The sequence below is a fragment of the Tubulanus polymorphus genome, chromosome 6, assembly GCF_964204645.1.
Source record: "Tubulanus polymorphus chromosome 6, tnTubPoly1.2, whole genome shotgun sequence".
Classification (NCBI taxonomy): domain Eukaryota; kingdom Metazoa; phylum Nemertea; class Palaeonemertea; order Tubulaniformes; family Tubulanidae; genus Tubulanus; species Tubulanus polymorphus.
This window is the reverse complement of record NC_134030.1, coordinates 1,910,686-1,928,384: the sequence shown is the minus strand read 5'-3', so window position 1 is coordinate 1,928,384 and position 17,699 is coordinate 1,910,686. Positions and strand designations below refer to the sequence as shown.

At 37.9% G+C, this 17,699-nt stretch overlaps 1 protein-coding gene across 1 annotated transcript in view; it reads left to right on the top strand.

The window, feature by feature from the left end:
* The window catches only part of LOC141907146 (bromodomain adjacent to zinc finger domain protein 2B-like), a 35,656-nt gene extending 18,207 nt beyond the window's left edge, over window positions 1–17,449 (top strand). The window contains 21 exon segments of the mRNA XM_074796721.1: window positions 180–245; window positions 1,874–1,918; window positions 2,307–2,348; window positions 2,853–2,981; window positions 3,230–3,431; window positions 3,831–3,964; window positions 4,401–4,511; window positions 4,597–4,772; window positions 5,577–5,742; window positions 5,909–5,965; window positions 6,528–7,496; window positions 7,572–8,387; window positions 8,510–8,819; window positions 9,175–9,333; window positions 9,890–10,062; window positions 10,453–11,060; window positions 11,525–11,804; window positions 12,740–12,909; window positions 13,839–14,027; window positions 14,511–14,654; window positions 15,217–17,449. Of these exon segments, the coding sequence (XP_074652822.1) occupies window positions 180–245; window positions 1,874–1,918; window positions 2,307–2,348; window positions 2,853–2,981; window positions 3,230–3,431; window positions 3,831–3,964; window positions 4,401–4,511; window positions 4,597–4,772; window positions 5,577–5,742; window positions 5,909–5,965; window positions 6,528–7,496; window positions 7,572–8,387; window positions 8,510–8,819; window positions 9,175–9,333; window positions 9,890–10,062; window positions 10,453–11,060; window positions 11,525–11,804; window positions 12,740–12,909; window positions 13,839–14,027; window positions 14,511–14,654; window positions 15,217–15,403 (5,133 nt within the window). The 3' untranslated portion in view covers window positions 15,404–17,449.
* The last annotated feature ends 250 nt before the right edge of the window (window positions 17,450–17,699 follow it).

Below are 17,699 nucleotides of genomic sequence, written 5' to 3'. Positions count from 1 at the left end.
ATAAGAACACGACGTTTCGATCTCACACTAGAGATCATCTTTTTATTTCCAATGGATTTCGTCCCGTGTGTTTTTAAATGTCTGCATGTATCTCTCGGCTGCGTGCGTGCGTTCGTTCGTTCGTCCGCTTCAAATCAAAATATCTCTCGCATGATGACATTTTTATGCATGAACTGCAGGAACGAAGACAAAGAAAACAGGAATCTCAACGCATGAAGTTTATCGAAATGATCGAAAAGGCCAAGGTCAGTGTGGTCGTCCGCTACATACCAACAACACAAGTGCGCCTCCCTTCACGTGTGCGCCTCCCAATTACGTGTGCGCTTGCCTTCATGTTACACAGAGTATCCGGGAAAAATACACGAGTGTATTTCTGACCAAAGAGCGAACTATTTAGTGGTTAAGTTGAAAATGGCCATCTTAAGAGATGAATTTTGTGAAGTAAGAAGACTCAAGAGTGCATCAGGGACAGATTTGGGAATGGTCTCGGGGTCCTAACCTCCGTGTTGCTCTTATCATCAAGATAGATTTCATTGAAACCTACTGCAAATTAAACACTCACTTTCTAAAATATCTTGTTCTGAGGAAGGGACCCCCACCAGTGGGCTTTGGTGTGGCTGTATCATCCGAGAAATGCCTTTTCTTTTCACCCTGGTCTTCCAACTTACCTAGATCCGCATCGAGCTCACTTTCAGATCTGAAACTAATCAGTAGTGTATCTATATTCTACTCATTAGTCGATTCAATTGTCAGAAATAAAACATCGTTTCCTGAACACTCTGTATAACTATAATTATTACGCATTACTATATTTAGACCGAGTTGAGCTTTTATTAGGTTCATCTTTAGCCGCTGCTGGGATTCCACTAAACACCTATCGTCCTGTAGGATGAATGATTCTGCACTCTACAAAAAACAATACGATATGGGATACACACGTACACAGCATTGTCACTATCGGTATACTGCATCGATCAATGTTTAAAAACAATATCACCACTAAATCAGGAAGTTGATACAATTCATTGCTTCTAGTTTAGATCAGTGTTGATTATTATATCATCTCCCGACGTTGCACAGTCATCACTTCATTACAAATAAATGGGCTTTAGACCGGTCTAGATCGGGCAGGTATATACAATCTGAATTAGGTAACAGCGATCTACTAAGGGTTGTTGGCATGACTGCGACGACATGGCAGAAGATTTAGTTTCACAAAACGGCTATAGATCCAGCTCCAAAGTTGCACAGTTATGTTAGCTCAGCTCAGTAACTATTAGTTGTTTGTGAAACTAAGTTTTGAATTGAAGCAGGACCTAGTTCCACGGTTCTTAGGATGAAGTTTGACTTCAGTTAGAATTAGTCGATGAAATCGTCAAATTTAAACTGATAATTGTGGAATTCTACGTGTAATTAATGTGTTCTCGTTGCTGCTAACGCTTTAGTTGTTTATGTGTAAAGTGTTTAGATGTTTTCAATAGCATGAATTCCATTCTCTGCATCATTAATAACTGTATATATTGTCACATATATTTATCATATATAGCAAAATGTAAAGACAAATAGTAGAACTAGATTTATTCTCGAGTACAAGCTTTTGCTACAAGTGCGCATTGTAGCAACATCACGTAAATGAGTACCAGTCAATGCTGAAACAACAGTATTTATAGGGAGTTTCACATATTGTTTCTACATCGACTGGTACTCATTCACCTGATGAAGCTACTCAATTCCCTAGTAGCAAGAGATTGTATTCTAAATAAATCTCGTTAACATTAAAAAAGCTATTCGTTTTCACATTTACTGATCAGATTCTACGCCAGGTTAACACATCTCTTCTATAACTCTTCTTCTCATTTTACATATATTTCAGGAGCGTGAAGTAAAAAGGCATCAGGCTGTTATCATGAAAGAACAGGTAATGAGTTCTGATTCAAGCACTTTAACTTGTCAGAACAGACAAAATCGGTCAAGTCTTTATTATATAGTCAGCACATCACTGCGCACTGAACCCCGCCATTTCCACGCTGGACTCAGTTCAACAGTTCCTTACATCTGATTCTAGAGTTAGAATATTCAAAATGGACTTATCTTTACTCCGAGGAACTAATCTCAACTCTAACTCAGAAGTTTGGAAATGGGTCCTAATGTAGTCTCTACTTTTGAGTCCGAATTTCTAATTCAATTTAGTTGTCATTTGGATGATAAGACTTCAATTTACTAAGTGTAAGTCATCATTTGGATGATCACACCTCTGACACAAATGTCTCTTATATATTTATTGCTGCATTTCGATATAAAAAAAGGAAAGAGAAAGAAGGAGACAAATGTTGGTTATGGTGAGCATGGTAAGATAGGGAATCGTACTGTATATGTTATATCAGTATAGATGTAGAATATCCAAATACATCGTATAGAGTACCGTACATCTCTGGAGGTGACCGTACAATTCACATAGATAGATATCTATCACATGGAGATATTTCAAGTACTATTTTAGGTATCAAAATTCTGTCAAAATAAGACACGAGACCCGTATAATAGTGGGCTTAGACTCCAAGGGCCTGTTCTATACTCTAGACTTGGACCAAAAGTGGTCTTAAATGAATGGCCTTAAGAATGTTAGATTAGCTATAGATCTGAGATGGCTTTAGACTGGTCTTTACTCAAAGCCCTGACTATGCAACTGGTCCCAGGGATAAGGGATGGATAGTAATTCATAGGTTAACTTGTTTATTTGAAGTACATGTACGAGCTTACGATACCCAGGAGTTTTCACTACTTATCCTGTACAAACGATACTTGTCCAAAATATTTTAAATATGAGTTGTTTATGTTGTCGTTGTTTCAAGGAGAGAGAAAGGAGACGTCAACACATGATGTTAGTGAAAGCTTTAGAGGCGAGAAAAAAACAGGAGGAACGCGAGAGAATGAAAGAGGAAAGAAAGGAGGAGAAAAGAATTAATCGCCAGAAAAAATGGGTACGATAAAATTATACAGATCATTAATGATAATGATAATAATAATGATTTATTTGTTTATATACCGCTATGCTATAAGGCAGTCATAGCGCTTTACAATAGTGATACATGAAATCATAAAATTATTAGAATGCCATTGCAATACAAGAATATAAAACAAGTTGTTAGAGACATTCATTCTTCAGGAAACAAAAAGAAATCTAGGATTTATTTGAAGCTGAAATGTTTTTGATTATCGATTTGAACAGGAACAGAGACAGGCGGAATTACAGATGGCTTTAGAATTGAAGAAACCGATTGAAGATATGGAAATCGCCGATCATCGTCCGATGCCGACATTCCAACGTTTAAAATCGGTTAAACTGGCGGCGAAGGCGTTCTCGGATTGTTTGATGATTATAGAGTTTTTGAATAATTTCGGTGAAGCTCTCGGATTCAGTAAATATTTCAGTAAGTTCCGTCGATCAATGAAAGATCAGTAGCTCACTAACTGGTGTATTAACTCATCATTAGTGCCTGGTTTCAATATAAAACTGTAGAACCTGCAACCCACTGATACCTGCGTCCAGTTCACAAATTCAGTTCAGATTTGACTCAGTTTCAGATAAGATAAAGTTTCAGAAATTGAGAACATATCTAACCCAAGAGTCAAAAAAGAATTGTGGAACTGAATCCTGGTACCTTATTTCCTGCATTTGGCAGCCGTAAAAATTGTCCATAGTCCTGAAATGATAGAATTTGATTTTAAAATTTGATGATTCATATACGATAATATATGCAATTGTCCGGGGGCGATTGTCCTGATAGGCCTAACAACTGTATAACTGTTGAATTGTGTATTTATTTCAGCTTCGATACCGACTTTAAACAGTTTACAGTTAGCTTTAATCAATGATCCCGAACATGAAGACGAATTGATGTCTTTAACAACGCATCTATTGAAATCAGCTCTACAGGATCCGGGCGTTCCTAATCCTAGAGAGGTATGTATTCTATCTTGATTTACATCCAAACTCAGTTTCAATGTTTTACCCCTGGAATCAAATTTAAACCGATAACTGCAGGTCCTGGACCCCATTTCACTGTTCTTTAATATTGACTGTAGATTTGATAATGATAATAATAATTTATTTTCTTGATATAGCGCGATATCTTAACAGTAATCTCTGCATTTATAAGATTAGAAAACAGATTAGAAATTGCAATTATGGGTAGAATACTCAACATTAAGATTACGAATAATTGCCAGTTTGTTATAAACATTCAGACAAATATGTTTAGTCGAACAGTCAAATATTGACAGAGATCTTTAACACTGGGTCTAAGACTTGCTTCTACTTTTAAAATCTTAAATCATACAACTTAAATCATACATTTCTTAAACACTCATTGAATATCATCAACTCGTTTATTTTTCAGGCTACGACGTTACTGCATCAGAGAATCGCAGATGTTGAAATCATTGACGAAAATATCTCCGAAATTCTTCGCATTTTCATCAAAGCTCGATCAAATAACGAGGAAACTAAAGTATGTCGAATATAAAACCTCGGTCGGGGTCGTAGAAATATCAGTAATCTCGCATAGAAATTGTTCGTTATTTCAGCACGTGAAGCTGTTAAAAGAGCGCCCTCTACAGGCGTTAAATCCGACGCATAAAGCTGAGATTTTAGCGTTTCTGTGTAATGAATTATTGTGCAGTAAAAACATCGTGAATGAAATCGATAGAAATATTGACTCGATGAATAACTATCGTAGAGACAAGTGGGTCGTCGATGGAACTCTGAGGAAGTAAGTTTTATATCTATCTCAAATAAACTCTCTTCGCCACTTGTGTTTTATTTTCAGTGGTATTTAGGCTGAATCTTAAAATCTGCTTCAATTAGGGTATTATAAGCAGGTTCCCCTCAACCCGCTGAGCTCAAATCAGGGCAGTATTAGCAGGTTCCCAGGCAACACTCGGGACATTATTGGCAGGTTCAATGTTTCTTTTCTTTTCCTTCTCAAACCCACTGACTCTGAGGGAGGGCATTATGAATGCATTAGGCATTAGGCTGAGTCAGGGCATTATGAATTTTGAATTTATGGCCTGAGAAGAATCTGCAACCAAAAAACCCTAGACATCACAAAAATTCAAACCGATGAAGACCAGCAGTGATTGACAGCTCAACTGCACCTCGCTAAAAATGTGTTAGATGTTGCTTTTAGGATAAATCTTAACATGTGTTTCAATTAGAGTATTATAAGCAGCTTTCACTCAACCTACTGGGCACCAATCAGGACATTGTTAGCAACCCTTTGAGCTCAAATCATGGCAGTATTAATAGGTTCCCCTCAACCCCCTGAGCTCCTATTGGGACATTATTGGCACGTTCAATGTTTCTTTTCCTTCTCAAACCCACTGACCAACTTAACTCAGGGAGGGCATTATGAATTTTCCCATTTATGGCTGGGAGAAAGAGGGGCCTGAGAAGAATCTTCAACCAAGAAACCCTTGTCACCACAAAAATTCAAACCGATGAAGACCAGCAATGATTAACTGAAAATGTGTTAACGTATTGTGAGAGTGAAATGAATGAGAAATTCTATTTTTAGACTGAAAACGATTCAAGCTAAAAAGACAAACCGTCCAGATAAAAGTGTGAATGAATCGTTGAACGATTCTACGATGGATGATGTGAGAGGAGATGAGGAAGATGAAAGCGGGAACGATAGCGACGGAGCCGTCAGTGAAATAGGAGCTCATGTCAACGTTTCAGAGGTATATATATATATATACAAACCATTTCAGAAAAACTGATAACCACAAGTATGCAACTGGATCCAGTCCAAGTGTCAAATTACATCTGCAGAATTGTGTAATTGGATTCCGCGAACCCGGAATCAGACTTCATATCCTACTACATTTATCGTGTTACTCGTTTTAGGTCGAAGAAAATTTATCACTGGAAGATTTGGAGAAAAAGATAGAAAAACTGAATAAGGTAAAAATATATATGACAGATTTAACCAAACAAGGTTTACAGTTACAAAGTCCAAAAGTGGTCTTCTTTTATGAGACTGGTCTGGAGGTGTTAAATTGGCTATAGAAATGAGATTTTTATAGACTGGTATTTAAGTTATTCAGATTGGTTGTAGAACTAGGATGGTCTGTTATATGTAATTATGTAATTACTCAGAAGCAATAGATCTTTGTGTAAATGAATTGAATTGGTCTTAAATCAGCTGTAAGCTGCAGCTGCTAGTAAGTCTAAACTCATTAATCTATCTACTAACTAATCTAACAACTTAAGACCAGTCTAAACTCATTTTTGTTCTATAGCCAATCTAACAACATAAGACCAGTCTAAACTCATTTTGGTTCTATAGCCAATGAACAACTTAAGATCAGCGTAAGCTGATGTTGGTTCTATAACCAATCTAACAATTTAAGACCAGTCTCAAGATTTTAAAGCCTCTTTTGGACTTAAGATGTGACTTTACCCCTGATTTGTTGAATAAATAAATGAAGATTTCTTCTAAGTTCTCGGTGTTTATATTTTCCAGCAACAAGCGACGCTGAGGGAACAAGTATTCACGTCGTCTCATAAACTGAGAGGGATGCAGTTCGGTCAGGATCGATATCACAGACGTTACTGGGTTTTACCTCACATCGGAGCGCTCTACATCGAAAGCATGGAATCATCGACGCACGAATTCTCGGAAACTTTAAACTCCAACGACGACGAAACGTCGACCGTCGTCGTACCGGAGCCATCCGACGATAAAATAGGTTCCAGTGCGAAATCGGAACCGGGTTCGATTCGTAAACCGGATATAAAGAAGGAATTCCTTAAAAAAGAATCGAATTCTACGGAATCGACGATTCCTCCGGTTAAAACGGAATCGGAGTCGGATACTTTAATGAAAAGCGATTCGATTAAAGAAGAATCGAAAAGTGAATCAGTGTCGTTAAATTCGGACGGAATCAAACGAGAGATTTTAGAAACGGATGAAATTCCCGTTAAAATCAATACGAAAATCGAACAAAGTCAATCATCATCGCGTGAGATTAGTTCTGACGAGAACCACCAGAGGGGGGATACTGCTGAATCCACGGAGATTAAAACGGAATCGATAAAACGCGAAAACGATTCCGTTTCGACGGACGTCATGAAAATAGACGTGAAACGAGAATCGTACAGTTTACTAACCGGAAACCGGTACGTGAATTCATCGGAGATTAAATATAACAAACCGGACAGCGTTGTCGACGCTACTGTCACCGTGACAACCGTACAAAACGGAGATATCACCGCAGAAACAAAAATACCAGCGGTGGAAAATAATCGATTAAACGATGATAGTTTGAATGATAAAACATTGGATAGAAAAACATTGGATGAAAAAAATGATAAAACAATCAATAAAACAACAAATAAAACAACTGATAAAACATTGGATGAAACAAATGATAAATTGGATAGAAAAACATTGGATGAAACAAATGATAAAACATTGGATGAAACAAATGATAAAACTGATAAAACATTGGATGAAAAAAATGATAAAACTGATAAAACATTGGATGAAACAAATGATAAAACTGATAAAACATTGGATGAAACAAATGATAAAACAACTGATAAAAAATCGGATGAAACAAATGATAAAACATTAGATAAAACAAATGATAAAACATTAGATAAAACAACTGATAAAACAAATGACGGTGCTAAAAAAACTTCTTCAATAATTTACGACAATTGTTCGTCAGTTGTGAATGGAAAAGTGTTCAATGATCAGAAATCTTCGGATTACAATTTATTCCTGAAAAAACCGACATCGGCAAAACTTTGCGAATTGATCGAAATAGCGAAACAAGACGGAACAATGAAAACATCATCGTCGGGGCAACCGTCTAAAAACTGTGAGGAAAAAACGTCCAATTCTCCTTCGAAGCAAAACGGCGACAGTCCTACTACGCGTGATCATCATACATCTGCATTTAATGAGAAAAAAGACTCAGATTTAACAAACGGTGCTATTACCCCTAACCCAAAACTACCTGCCTCCTCAACTCATCCGGGATTCATGAGCATTGACTCTATTCTCAGTAAGAAACATCCGACGTCTGCCAACCCCTCGTCGTCGTCGCCGCAAATTTTCAACAATAATAATTTCTCCGGACTGAACGCGTTTAATTCGCTGCCCGTTACCGTGGCGACGTCGTTATCCGCGGAACAGATGCTGAAAAATTTGTCGGATCGCCAGAAATCGTGGTTCAGTGTTCTTCCGAAAATGCCGTGCGATGAATCGAGTTTAACGAGAGTTACGACTGCTGTTACCACGCCGACTATAACTCCGCATATAGGTGGCAGCACTTCATCTCCGTTTTTTCTACCAGTACCGTTTAGTCCATTCCAGGTAAGTTATTAGAGATGGAATGAGTACAGTAGACTCCGCTCAAGTCGGGTCTTTTTTTGATAAGATGAAATTTGTCCCGTATAAGAGTGACTGTCAATGAATCATTGGTTGATTTCTTTCAGCTTCAGAGTCCGATGTTTGCATCATTCCAGATGGGACAGCTACACTATTCAGCAGCAGCTGCTGCAGCTGCTAGTAATTACGGGTTAATGGGATATCCCGGATCAGCTACTGTAGCGCCCCCTTGTATTTTAAACGGTAACGATTCTAGTCTGATAACGTCGACTGCTGCTTCACCTTCGTTTTACGGTCCGGAGTTAACGAGCTCACCGGCGACTTGCTCAACGCCCGTTACCGAACACAACGTCAGTTTGACACCTGTCAATCAAATTGACACCGTACGTCTGCCGAAACCGGAACCGATTCCTGAAGGTACGTAAAAATACAGAACCATTGAAGGATTGTCGAAGTCTGGGTGGCGCCACTGACCTGGAAAACTCGAGAAATCGAGGAATTTGACAAATTTAACCAAAAACCAGGGCTGGGTTTCATAGATATGGAAGAAAAATAGTCCCTGGGAACCTCTTTGAAATTTGTCAGTTATAACCATGGTTTCTCATTGTTAGTATGGTGGTTGTCACCCAGATTGAGGATTTAACCCTAGGGATAACTTTGATACTCAGTCTATGAAACTGGGTGTTGGAAAACTTAGGGGAAAGTCCATCGCCTATTCATACACCTCAATAAACTTGATTGATTCAAAAATTAAATTTGATTATCTATATAGAAATGAAACGCGGCTGGTGGAAAACATCATCGGTAGACGACGTGCGTCTGCTGACTCGATGTTTACATCCGAGAGGAATTCGCGAACGAATGCTACAGAAACAATTACAGAAATATTCCGATTATATTTTACATTCCTGCGAGAAAGCAAAACAAGAAGGTAATATATGAGAATAATATAGAATCGTACGCTGAGGATCAAAACAAGTCTGAAATGTTTCTTACTTGATGTTTCAATGGATTCAGTTCCACAATTGTGAGTGAGAGTTAACGCCGAACTACATTTTCAAGTCAAATCTTAACTCACAACTGTGGAACTGGATCCTGGAATACGAAACTAGTTACTTGAGTATGTGATGACTATAAGAGGCTGAGTCAAAACTATCAGCGCAAGGAAACATTTCAGACTTTGTGCATTTCATATCACCTCTACGACATGGACTTATCAATGGATCATAGTTGAATATCTCTTAATGTCTATTTCAACCTGACTTTTGACCCCTTTCAATAAAGACTTTTTGGATATCCTTCAATACAGTTTCAAACAGTTTCCTTTCTGGTCCTATTACGACCTTTATCAGGTATTTACTATCAAAAATGAGCGAGCTAGGCTACCAGGAATGCTCTCAAGTCAGGTTGAAATAGACATTAGCTTAGCACCAGTCTCGTAGTACTTGCTGTCTGCTGTTTGGTGATTTCTGAAATGTATAATTCAGGGGTTGAAGATAATGATGAAAATGCGAAGAATGCGGAAGAAGAAATCGTAATTCCTGAAGCTGATGATGAAGACTCGTATATTCACAGAGCTCTTATAGAAGTGAATATGACTCTGATGGATGATGTGGAAACATTAGCAGAGCGTGTGATGGGAGCGAGTTTACAAATCAAAGTAAGTTTTGATAGAGGGAGAAGAAAGAGTGAGAGAGAGAGAGGGAGTGAGAGAGAGGAGAGAGAAAGAAGGGGGAAAAAAGAGATGAGGGAATTAGAGAGGAAGAAAGGTAAAGGCTAATGAAGAGGTCCATACAGGATGTGGAAGGGATGAGAGGGGAGTGAGATAGATGGAGGGAAGTTGAGAAAATTAGGAAAGTGAGAGGGAGGCAAAGAGGGTAGAGATAGAGGGAGGAAGAGGGAAACAAAAGGAGCAAGAAGAGGCTGAGAGGGAGTAAAGCAAAGAAGGCAGTGAGATTAAAAACACTTTATATCATAGTCTGATGACTGACCGAAAGATGAGTTCACTTTGAACACATTTCAAGTTGTTTGTGATGCTGATTTTTTGTAGGGTTGGAAAATGCCTCCAAAACCGGATTATTCCGATGAAGACCAAGAGGACGGCGATGATGAAGATGTTGATAATAAAGAGGAAAAACCGACATCATCGGAGGATAAAAAAACCGACGCAGAAAAATCATCCGCAGACAAAGAAGAGAATACTGAAAATGAAATAGAAGAGGATAAAAATGATAAAAACGAAGAGGTGACTGGTGACGAGGATGCAAAAACTGATGAGGAAGATGTGAAGAAGGAAGAGAATGAGAAGAAATCAGATTTAGATTCTCATCTCGATGATTTAATCGCTGAAGTCGTTGAAAGCGGAAAAACGGAAAAACCCGACGAGAACCCGTCCACCGTAGTCGTCAAGGAAACCACTGCGGGAAAGAAAGGTCGTCGAGCGAAAAGACGACGCGAATCGAAACGATCGCGAGAATCGAAAGAATCAGTGAAATCACCGGCGTCCAATGACGACGGGATCGCGGTCGTTAAGAAGAAGCAGCGTTCACCTGAGGAGATGTTGAACGTCGCGCGGGAAAGATTGTTAGCTTTAGAACGTAATATTGAACGCAGATATCTTAAACCACCGCTTAACAGAAAGTAAGTTCAATTGAACGCGTGAATTCCAGTTCCGCAGTTCTCTGTCCAAAAACATGATTCCCACAGTAAATCAGGAAATCAGGAACAACTTGGGAATTTTGAATTGTGAAAATTTTGAAATTTTCTAGTTTGGAAATATTTCAGTTTTCAATAGATTTTCCTCTAATCCAGGAAATATTTGAGCAATTTATTTTACATTTCATATAGCATACTTATGGGATGTCAATTGGAAACTTTCTGCAGCAATTTTTTCTTGAAAATAATCTTTATCATCCAGTTACCGCTGAATATTGATGTCCCTGTTGTATGATAGTATCTGTTCATTTCCATCTGTGTGAATTGAAATATCACCCATGAAATACTTGGGAAAAACTTTTGAATTATGAATTGATGTTGCTGTGGGAACCATGAAGTTTTAACAGTCACTCTCTATATTGAACTGAGTCCGGAATGTTTGATTATTTCTCTCCTCTGATTTTCAGCGTAACGTTAAATCTTCCGACCGTTCTCGGCAGTCGCGACAACTCCGGCGGCGATCACGAGGAAGATGCGCCACCTGGTTTGATAAACTGGCGAAACGCTTCTCGTAAATGCGTTACAGCCGCGCAGCTACAACTGTGTTTGATTCAGTTGAACTGCGCGATCGCGTGGGAGAAATCAATCATGAAAGTGATCTGTCAGATCTGTGTGAAAGACGATAATGAAGCTGAGTTGTTACTGTGTGATGGATGTGATAAAGGTTATCACACTTACTGCTTCAAGGTATGTCTTCCTTTTATCGCTTTCATCTTTTTGGAAAAATCTTTTTAATCCCCAGTTGTACAATCAACGCTTTAGATTTATGATCAAAGCCAAAGCTTGCTTAATGGAATACGAATTTGGAATATCCCCTAATGGATTACCACGCGCGTAACTGATCATCATACCGATAAAGGCGGCCAGTTGGCAGCTCTGATAGTGCTCAGAGTTCAGATTTGACTCTAGAGTTAACTCATTGTAAATGAACTGTTGACTGGTGAGTTGACTGACAACTAAATGAATAGTTAAATTGAGCTTAGACTTGTCTTAAGTTGTTTGATTGGGCTATAGAACATAAGAAGATGAGTTCAGATTGGTCATTAGATTGTTAGATTCCTTTTCCTCCGTATATTATCGGTATGAATCTAACAATCTAATGACCAATCTGAACTCATCTTATGTTCTATAACCAATCAAACAACTTAAGACAAGTCTAAGCTCAATTTAACTACTCATTCAGTTGTCAGTCAAGACACCAGTCAACAGTTCATTTACAATGAGTTAACTCGGAGTCAAATCTGAACTCTGAGCACTATCAGAGCTGCCAACTGTCCCTGATTGACAGTCCTTGGGGGTGTTTTTTGATGCTATTGAAAAAACTATTGCAGCCCCTGACACAATTTTCTACTGTCCCTCTTATAAAGATTGTTCTAATTCTTCAATTTCCCTTAATGCGTCTCTAAAAATAGTTTTATTTTAGTCCCTGATGCGGTAATTGATAAGATAAGTTGGGGCCAGTTCCACAGTCGTGAGTTAGTGTTAACTCTGAGTTAAAATCAATTCATTTTCGATGAGTTAACTCTGAGTCAAATCTTAATTCGCAACTGTGGAACTGGATCTTGGTGATTAAGTCAATATATTGATATATCGATAAAACTGATGTATACCCTCAATTTCAGCCTCGTATGGACGCGATACCCGATGGTGAATGGTATTGTTACGAATGTTTAACGCAGGTAACTGGTGCACCACATTGCGTTGTATGCGGTAAGAAGAACGGTAGAATGGCGCAGTGCGACGACTGTCCGCGAGCGTTCCATATCGATTGTCTAACGCCACCATTACCACGGTAATTAATATATACCTCTATCAAAACACCGAAACATTCTCAAAATCTACACTGGATCTGACTCGACAAGTTGATATAGTAGACTGTGTTTACCCCGGAGCGTTGATTGCCTCAGATTATCACGTGACTCCGTGACACGTCATTGTATTTTGTCTAATTTATTGACTTGTCGACTGATAGTTACACACGTGAATGATGTTACCATTACATACAGCCTTACCGCATCCGATTCGATACGACCACGCCCAGATTATCTGTAATAGGTAAACACAATGATTGTACAAGGAGAACATTTGTTGAGAATCTCATAAAATGTTCTGTAAAACGTGAGACAGTCAATCAATTCATTGTATTTTTAACTTGTGTATGTACGGTATTTGTAAACATAAAGTGTCCATGAATATTAAAAAGAAAAAAAAGATCCCACGAGATCTAAGGTAAACGCAGTCTGCTCCATGCTGAGATGGTGCATTGTGATGATTTGTGTTGAACAGTCCTGTGCAGTTAGCTCAGTTGGTTGAGTGGAGGACTGGGATCCAAGAGGTCCCTAGTTCGAAACCACCTCTGGAGTTGACTGTCGAGACACATGCATGGACTAAGCCCTGCTGACTTAGGGACCATTTATTTATGATGTACACATTAGGGGGGAGGGTCAGTGCAATGGCGTACTGAAATGCTTAATGTATATGAAAAAATGGTTGATTTTGCGTAGAGGGGGTAGAAAAAGTCAAATTTCATGCGTATGTAATAAATGAATGATCCCTTAGTCAGGTTTAGTCGTCACTTAGTCAGCCCTGGTCGTCTCTTAAGACCCACTAGGGTTACACTGTTACTCGCAGTTGGGACATAAAACTCTTCTAAACTCTTAAGTTGGTTCATATTCTGATTCTGTTTTAATTACTTACCATGTTTTCATTTATCGAATTCAGAATTCCGAGGAAATGGCAATGTGCGTCGTGTGCTTTACTGAAAATAAAACCACGCCGGAGGCGAAGTAGTAAAATTCTGAAAGAAATCAAACTCGAAAAAAAACCAGATGAAGACAACGACATTCCAGAAAAACGGGCAAAACGTGAAGTTTTAAAAACTGAATTATCCGATGATATGACGCCTTGCAAGTGAGTGGAAACATTGGTTGAATAGGTCGGATCAAAAACCTGACGAGGGTGGTCACTGACCTGGAAATCCTAGAAAACTCAGGGATTCACAAAAATCAGGGAAGGCTCTGGGAATTTGACAAATTTTACCAAAAGCTCAGGAAAACTCGGGGAATCAAGAATAGAAATCAAGAAAAAAATCAGGGAAACTCAATTTGATAAATTTTACCAAAAGCCTGCAAGGAAATCAGAAAATGCTATTGACCTCAAGTACTTGATTCAATGAAAAATGAATGAATTATAAACATTTTAACCTAGAATTTCTCTGATTCACTCAGGAAATTTTGTGTATTCACATGAAATAATCAGGCCAACTCAGGAGATGGAAAGTGGTCACCGTGCTGCCACTAATTACTTCCCTCAAATCTGTTACCGAATATTGTTAAACATGTGACTCAAAACTTTCTACTGAATCGTAAAAAAATGTGTATAATTAATTTCTAGGTCAGTGTTGTCAGATCTCGAAGCTCATGATCAAGCATGGCCATTCCGAGCTCCCGTAAATACGAAACAATTCCCGCAATATAAACGATTCATCAAACATCCGATGGATTTACGTACAATTTCTAATAAACTCAGGGATAACAGGTAGGTGGCGCTGAAAACAGAATATCTATTGAGAAATTGAGACGATCAAAATCAAAATATTCATTTTATATGCCCAGTTTAAACTTGATGTTTCTAGCTCGCTTAGTTTTAAAGCTTAAGTCTAGACTAGTTAGATCCAGATTGTGGTGGAAAAGAAAGTATTTGACATGTACAATAGACCTTATTACTATTTGAGAGTAGTGTCTGCTATACTTAAGAGCTCGACTACTCCCTAAAATGAAAATACTATCAAAATCAGAATAATTTCTAGTTCATTTTCAATGAAAATGCTATTTTGATGATGTCCTCTCTCATAGGTGATCCATATTGTTTATTCGATTTCTGTACTTGAATTTTATATTTTGTTGCATTTGACTTACTTATATTTCACTTGATGAGGGGATATCACCTCACCTGATGAGGGGTAACCCCTCACCTGATGAGGGGTAATCCCGAAAGGTTAATAATTTTTAGAAAATAAGGTTTATAACGTTATCAGCTTTATGAATTTTCCGTACGTTCGAACTCTCTCTGATTTCCTCATTGTTGTATATCTCTATAGTTACACGTCTCGTGCTGAATTCGCCGCCGATGTTCGTCTCGTGTTCGACAATTGCGAGAAATTCAACGAAGATGAATCCGAAGTCGGTCAGGCCGGTCACGCTTTACGGAAACTATTCGAAAAACGATGGCTCGAACTTTTAAACTCGTCGACGGAAGCGCCATCTAGCAGCAACAGCAGCACATAGTACGACAGCTAGACTACTGTCTATATATGTAGTGATGTAGCTGTACACTATAATCTAGTTTAATAGACAAATATAAAGTGTACACAAATTTAGCTCAAAACGAAACAGTTTTTATTCGGCTACATGAATGTATTCATTGTTTCTATTTTATGGTGATTTCGAAGTGTTTTTCATAAGGAGCAGTTCATAGAATACACCAGGGTCCGATCTAAGGAATGAAAGCCACTTGCCTCGGGGCAAGCATATCTGAAGTTTTGCTTGCCCCCTCCAAAAGCTACTTGCCCTACACAGGCAGTGGCACTATCATCCGTTGTATCGAGTGGGAAAAAAGCTTTGTGACGTAAAATTGCACTAGCCCAGGGGATAAGTGATAATGATAACCTACTTTCCCTGATGAGAGTGTCCCATGTAATCGGACAAGTGCTTAGATCGACCCTGCATATACATACATGGTGGGAGGTGAGGGACCCAAAATTATCCCCATTTCTCCCTTGATAACATACAGTAAAACTCGTTTAATTCGGATCGGTTTTATTTGTGGATTTTCACATATTTCGGACTAAGATTCTAGTCCTTTATTGGTTATTTCTTTTCAAATGAGAGCACATAATTCGGATTTCGTTTAATTCGGACAAAATTTTCCTGTCCCCGGTGATCTGAATTAACCCTTTCAGCGCTGACTAATTAATACCCTATAGTGCTGGAGAAAATTTGAAAATTCTAAAAAATTCCACCCTAGTGTGTTGAACAATGGGAATACCACTATAGTGCGTCTACACCGCAGTGCGGTGTATCGTTAGTTACTAGTATTTCACTATGTTTGACACTTGCTGCCATTTTTCAATAGAGATAATTACAAATTACTAATTACATCAATACACCGCAGTGCGGTGTACTAGCAAAAATCATCACTGATTTATACACCGCACCGCGGTGTAGACGCACTGAAAGGGTTAAGTGAGTTTTTCTGTATATAATACTTGAAATTGAATTGGAAGGTTGAAAATAAAGAACTTAGAAACTTTATGAATGAACCCTATGACTTTTCCTCTTCAGTAAACAATTGTAAAATTTTGCTCTTTATTACGTCACATTTTGAGATTTAAAAATGTCCCTTAATATTCCATGTTTTCAGTCTGGTTGGTACATGAGCGCGATATGAATTTCTAGTTTTATTTTTTCATTTCAATCATTTTTGAGTGAAATATCTCTTTGAAATGCGTTCACACTATCAGTAGTTGGTCAGTTCTAATTTGGTCCATATCCAGAATTTTGGCCAGCGCGAATGCTGGAAAGGACCAAATTCAGTTTTTAAGTATCCGATCGGTCCTGCTACTATCCACACACTGTAAACTACACTTAATCTCTGATGAAATCTCTCTTCAAGGAAGAATGTGTATGACACGTATAGCTAAGAAACAGCTTGACTTCGTATTGATTTTCTGGTCAATCCTTTTACAGTTATCAATGATGTATTACTTCACTTCAGATATTTAACTGTTCTTATGTCGAATAGATTCTAAGAAAGAACCGGCTGTGGATGTAATACTTAAAATTGTTTTTGCTGCTGGTTTGTCGATCCAGTACGCCCTCGCTCCTCCATTGTGGAATTAATAGAAACGACATCGCTCATTGTAGTTAATAAAATCATGCAATATTTCATGGCTGTATAATTTATTTATTTTAAACTGTTTACAATTTCTAACACGTTGAAACAATGTACATAACTGTATCTAATGACGAATTATAATCATATTTATTTTTTGTTACTTTATATTTCCATTGTATACTTAGTATGTATTTGTAACTGTAGAGACCTTTGTTGCAATCAGTGACTTAATTGATTTAGATTTCAGGATTATTTTCTTTTTCAGGAAGTACTTTTGAATATTATAAAGGTTCTTAATGTATATAAATAAATTATGGTATCTTATGAATTTTAATAACTTTAGTGAATATCTCGGAAAGTCGTCTCAGATTTGTAAATATAGATATATTTCTGTGGAATACTATAACATTACAATATCTATTGTGTAAATGTGTACAATTGAAATAAAGATAAGATAGCAACAACAATTTGAATGTCTTAGTTTATAAAAATTCTGTGGGAGGTTTTGGCCTCCTTGGGTGATAACAAGCACAGGAAACTAGTATTCAGTTTATTAGCCATTTGAATATTAGGCCAAGCCAAGTGCGCATCACTTGTGGGCAATTCACTTATCCTAGTGCATGAATGACGTGAGTGAAATTTATTTGTCCCGTAAGATCCGGAGTGCAAATAAAGAACTGTGTTAGT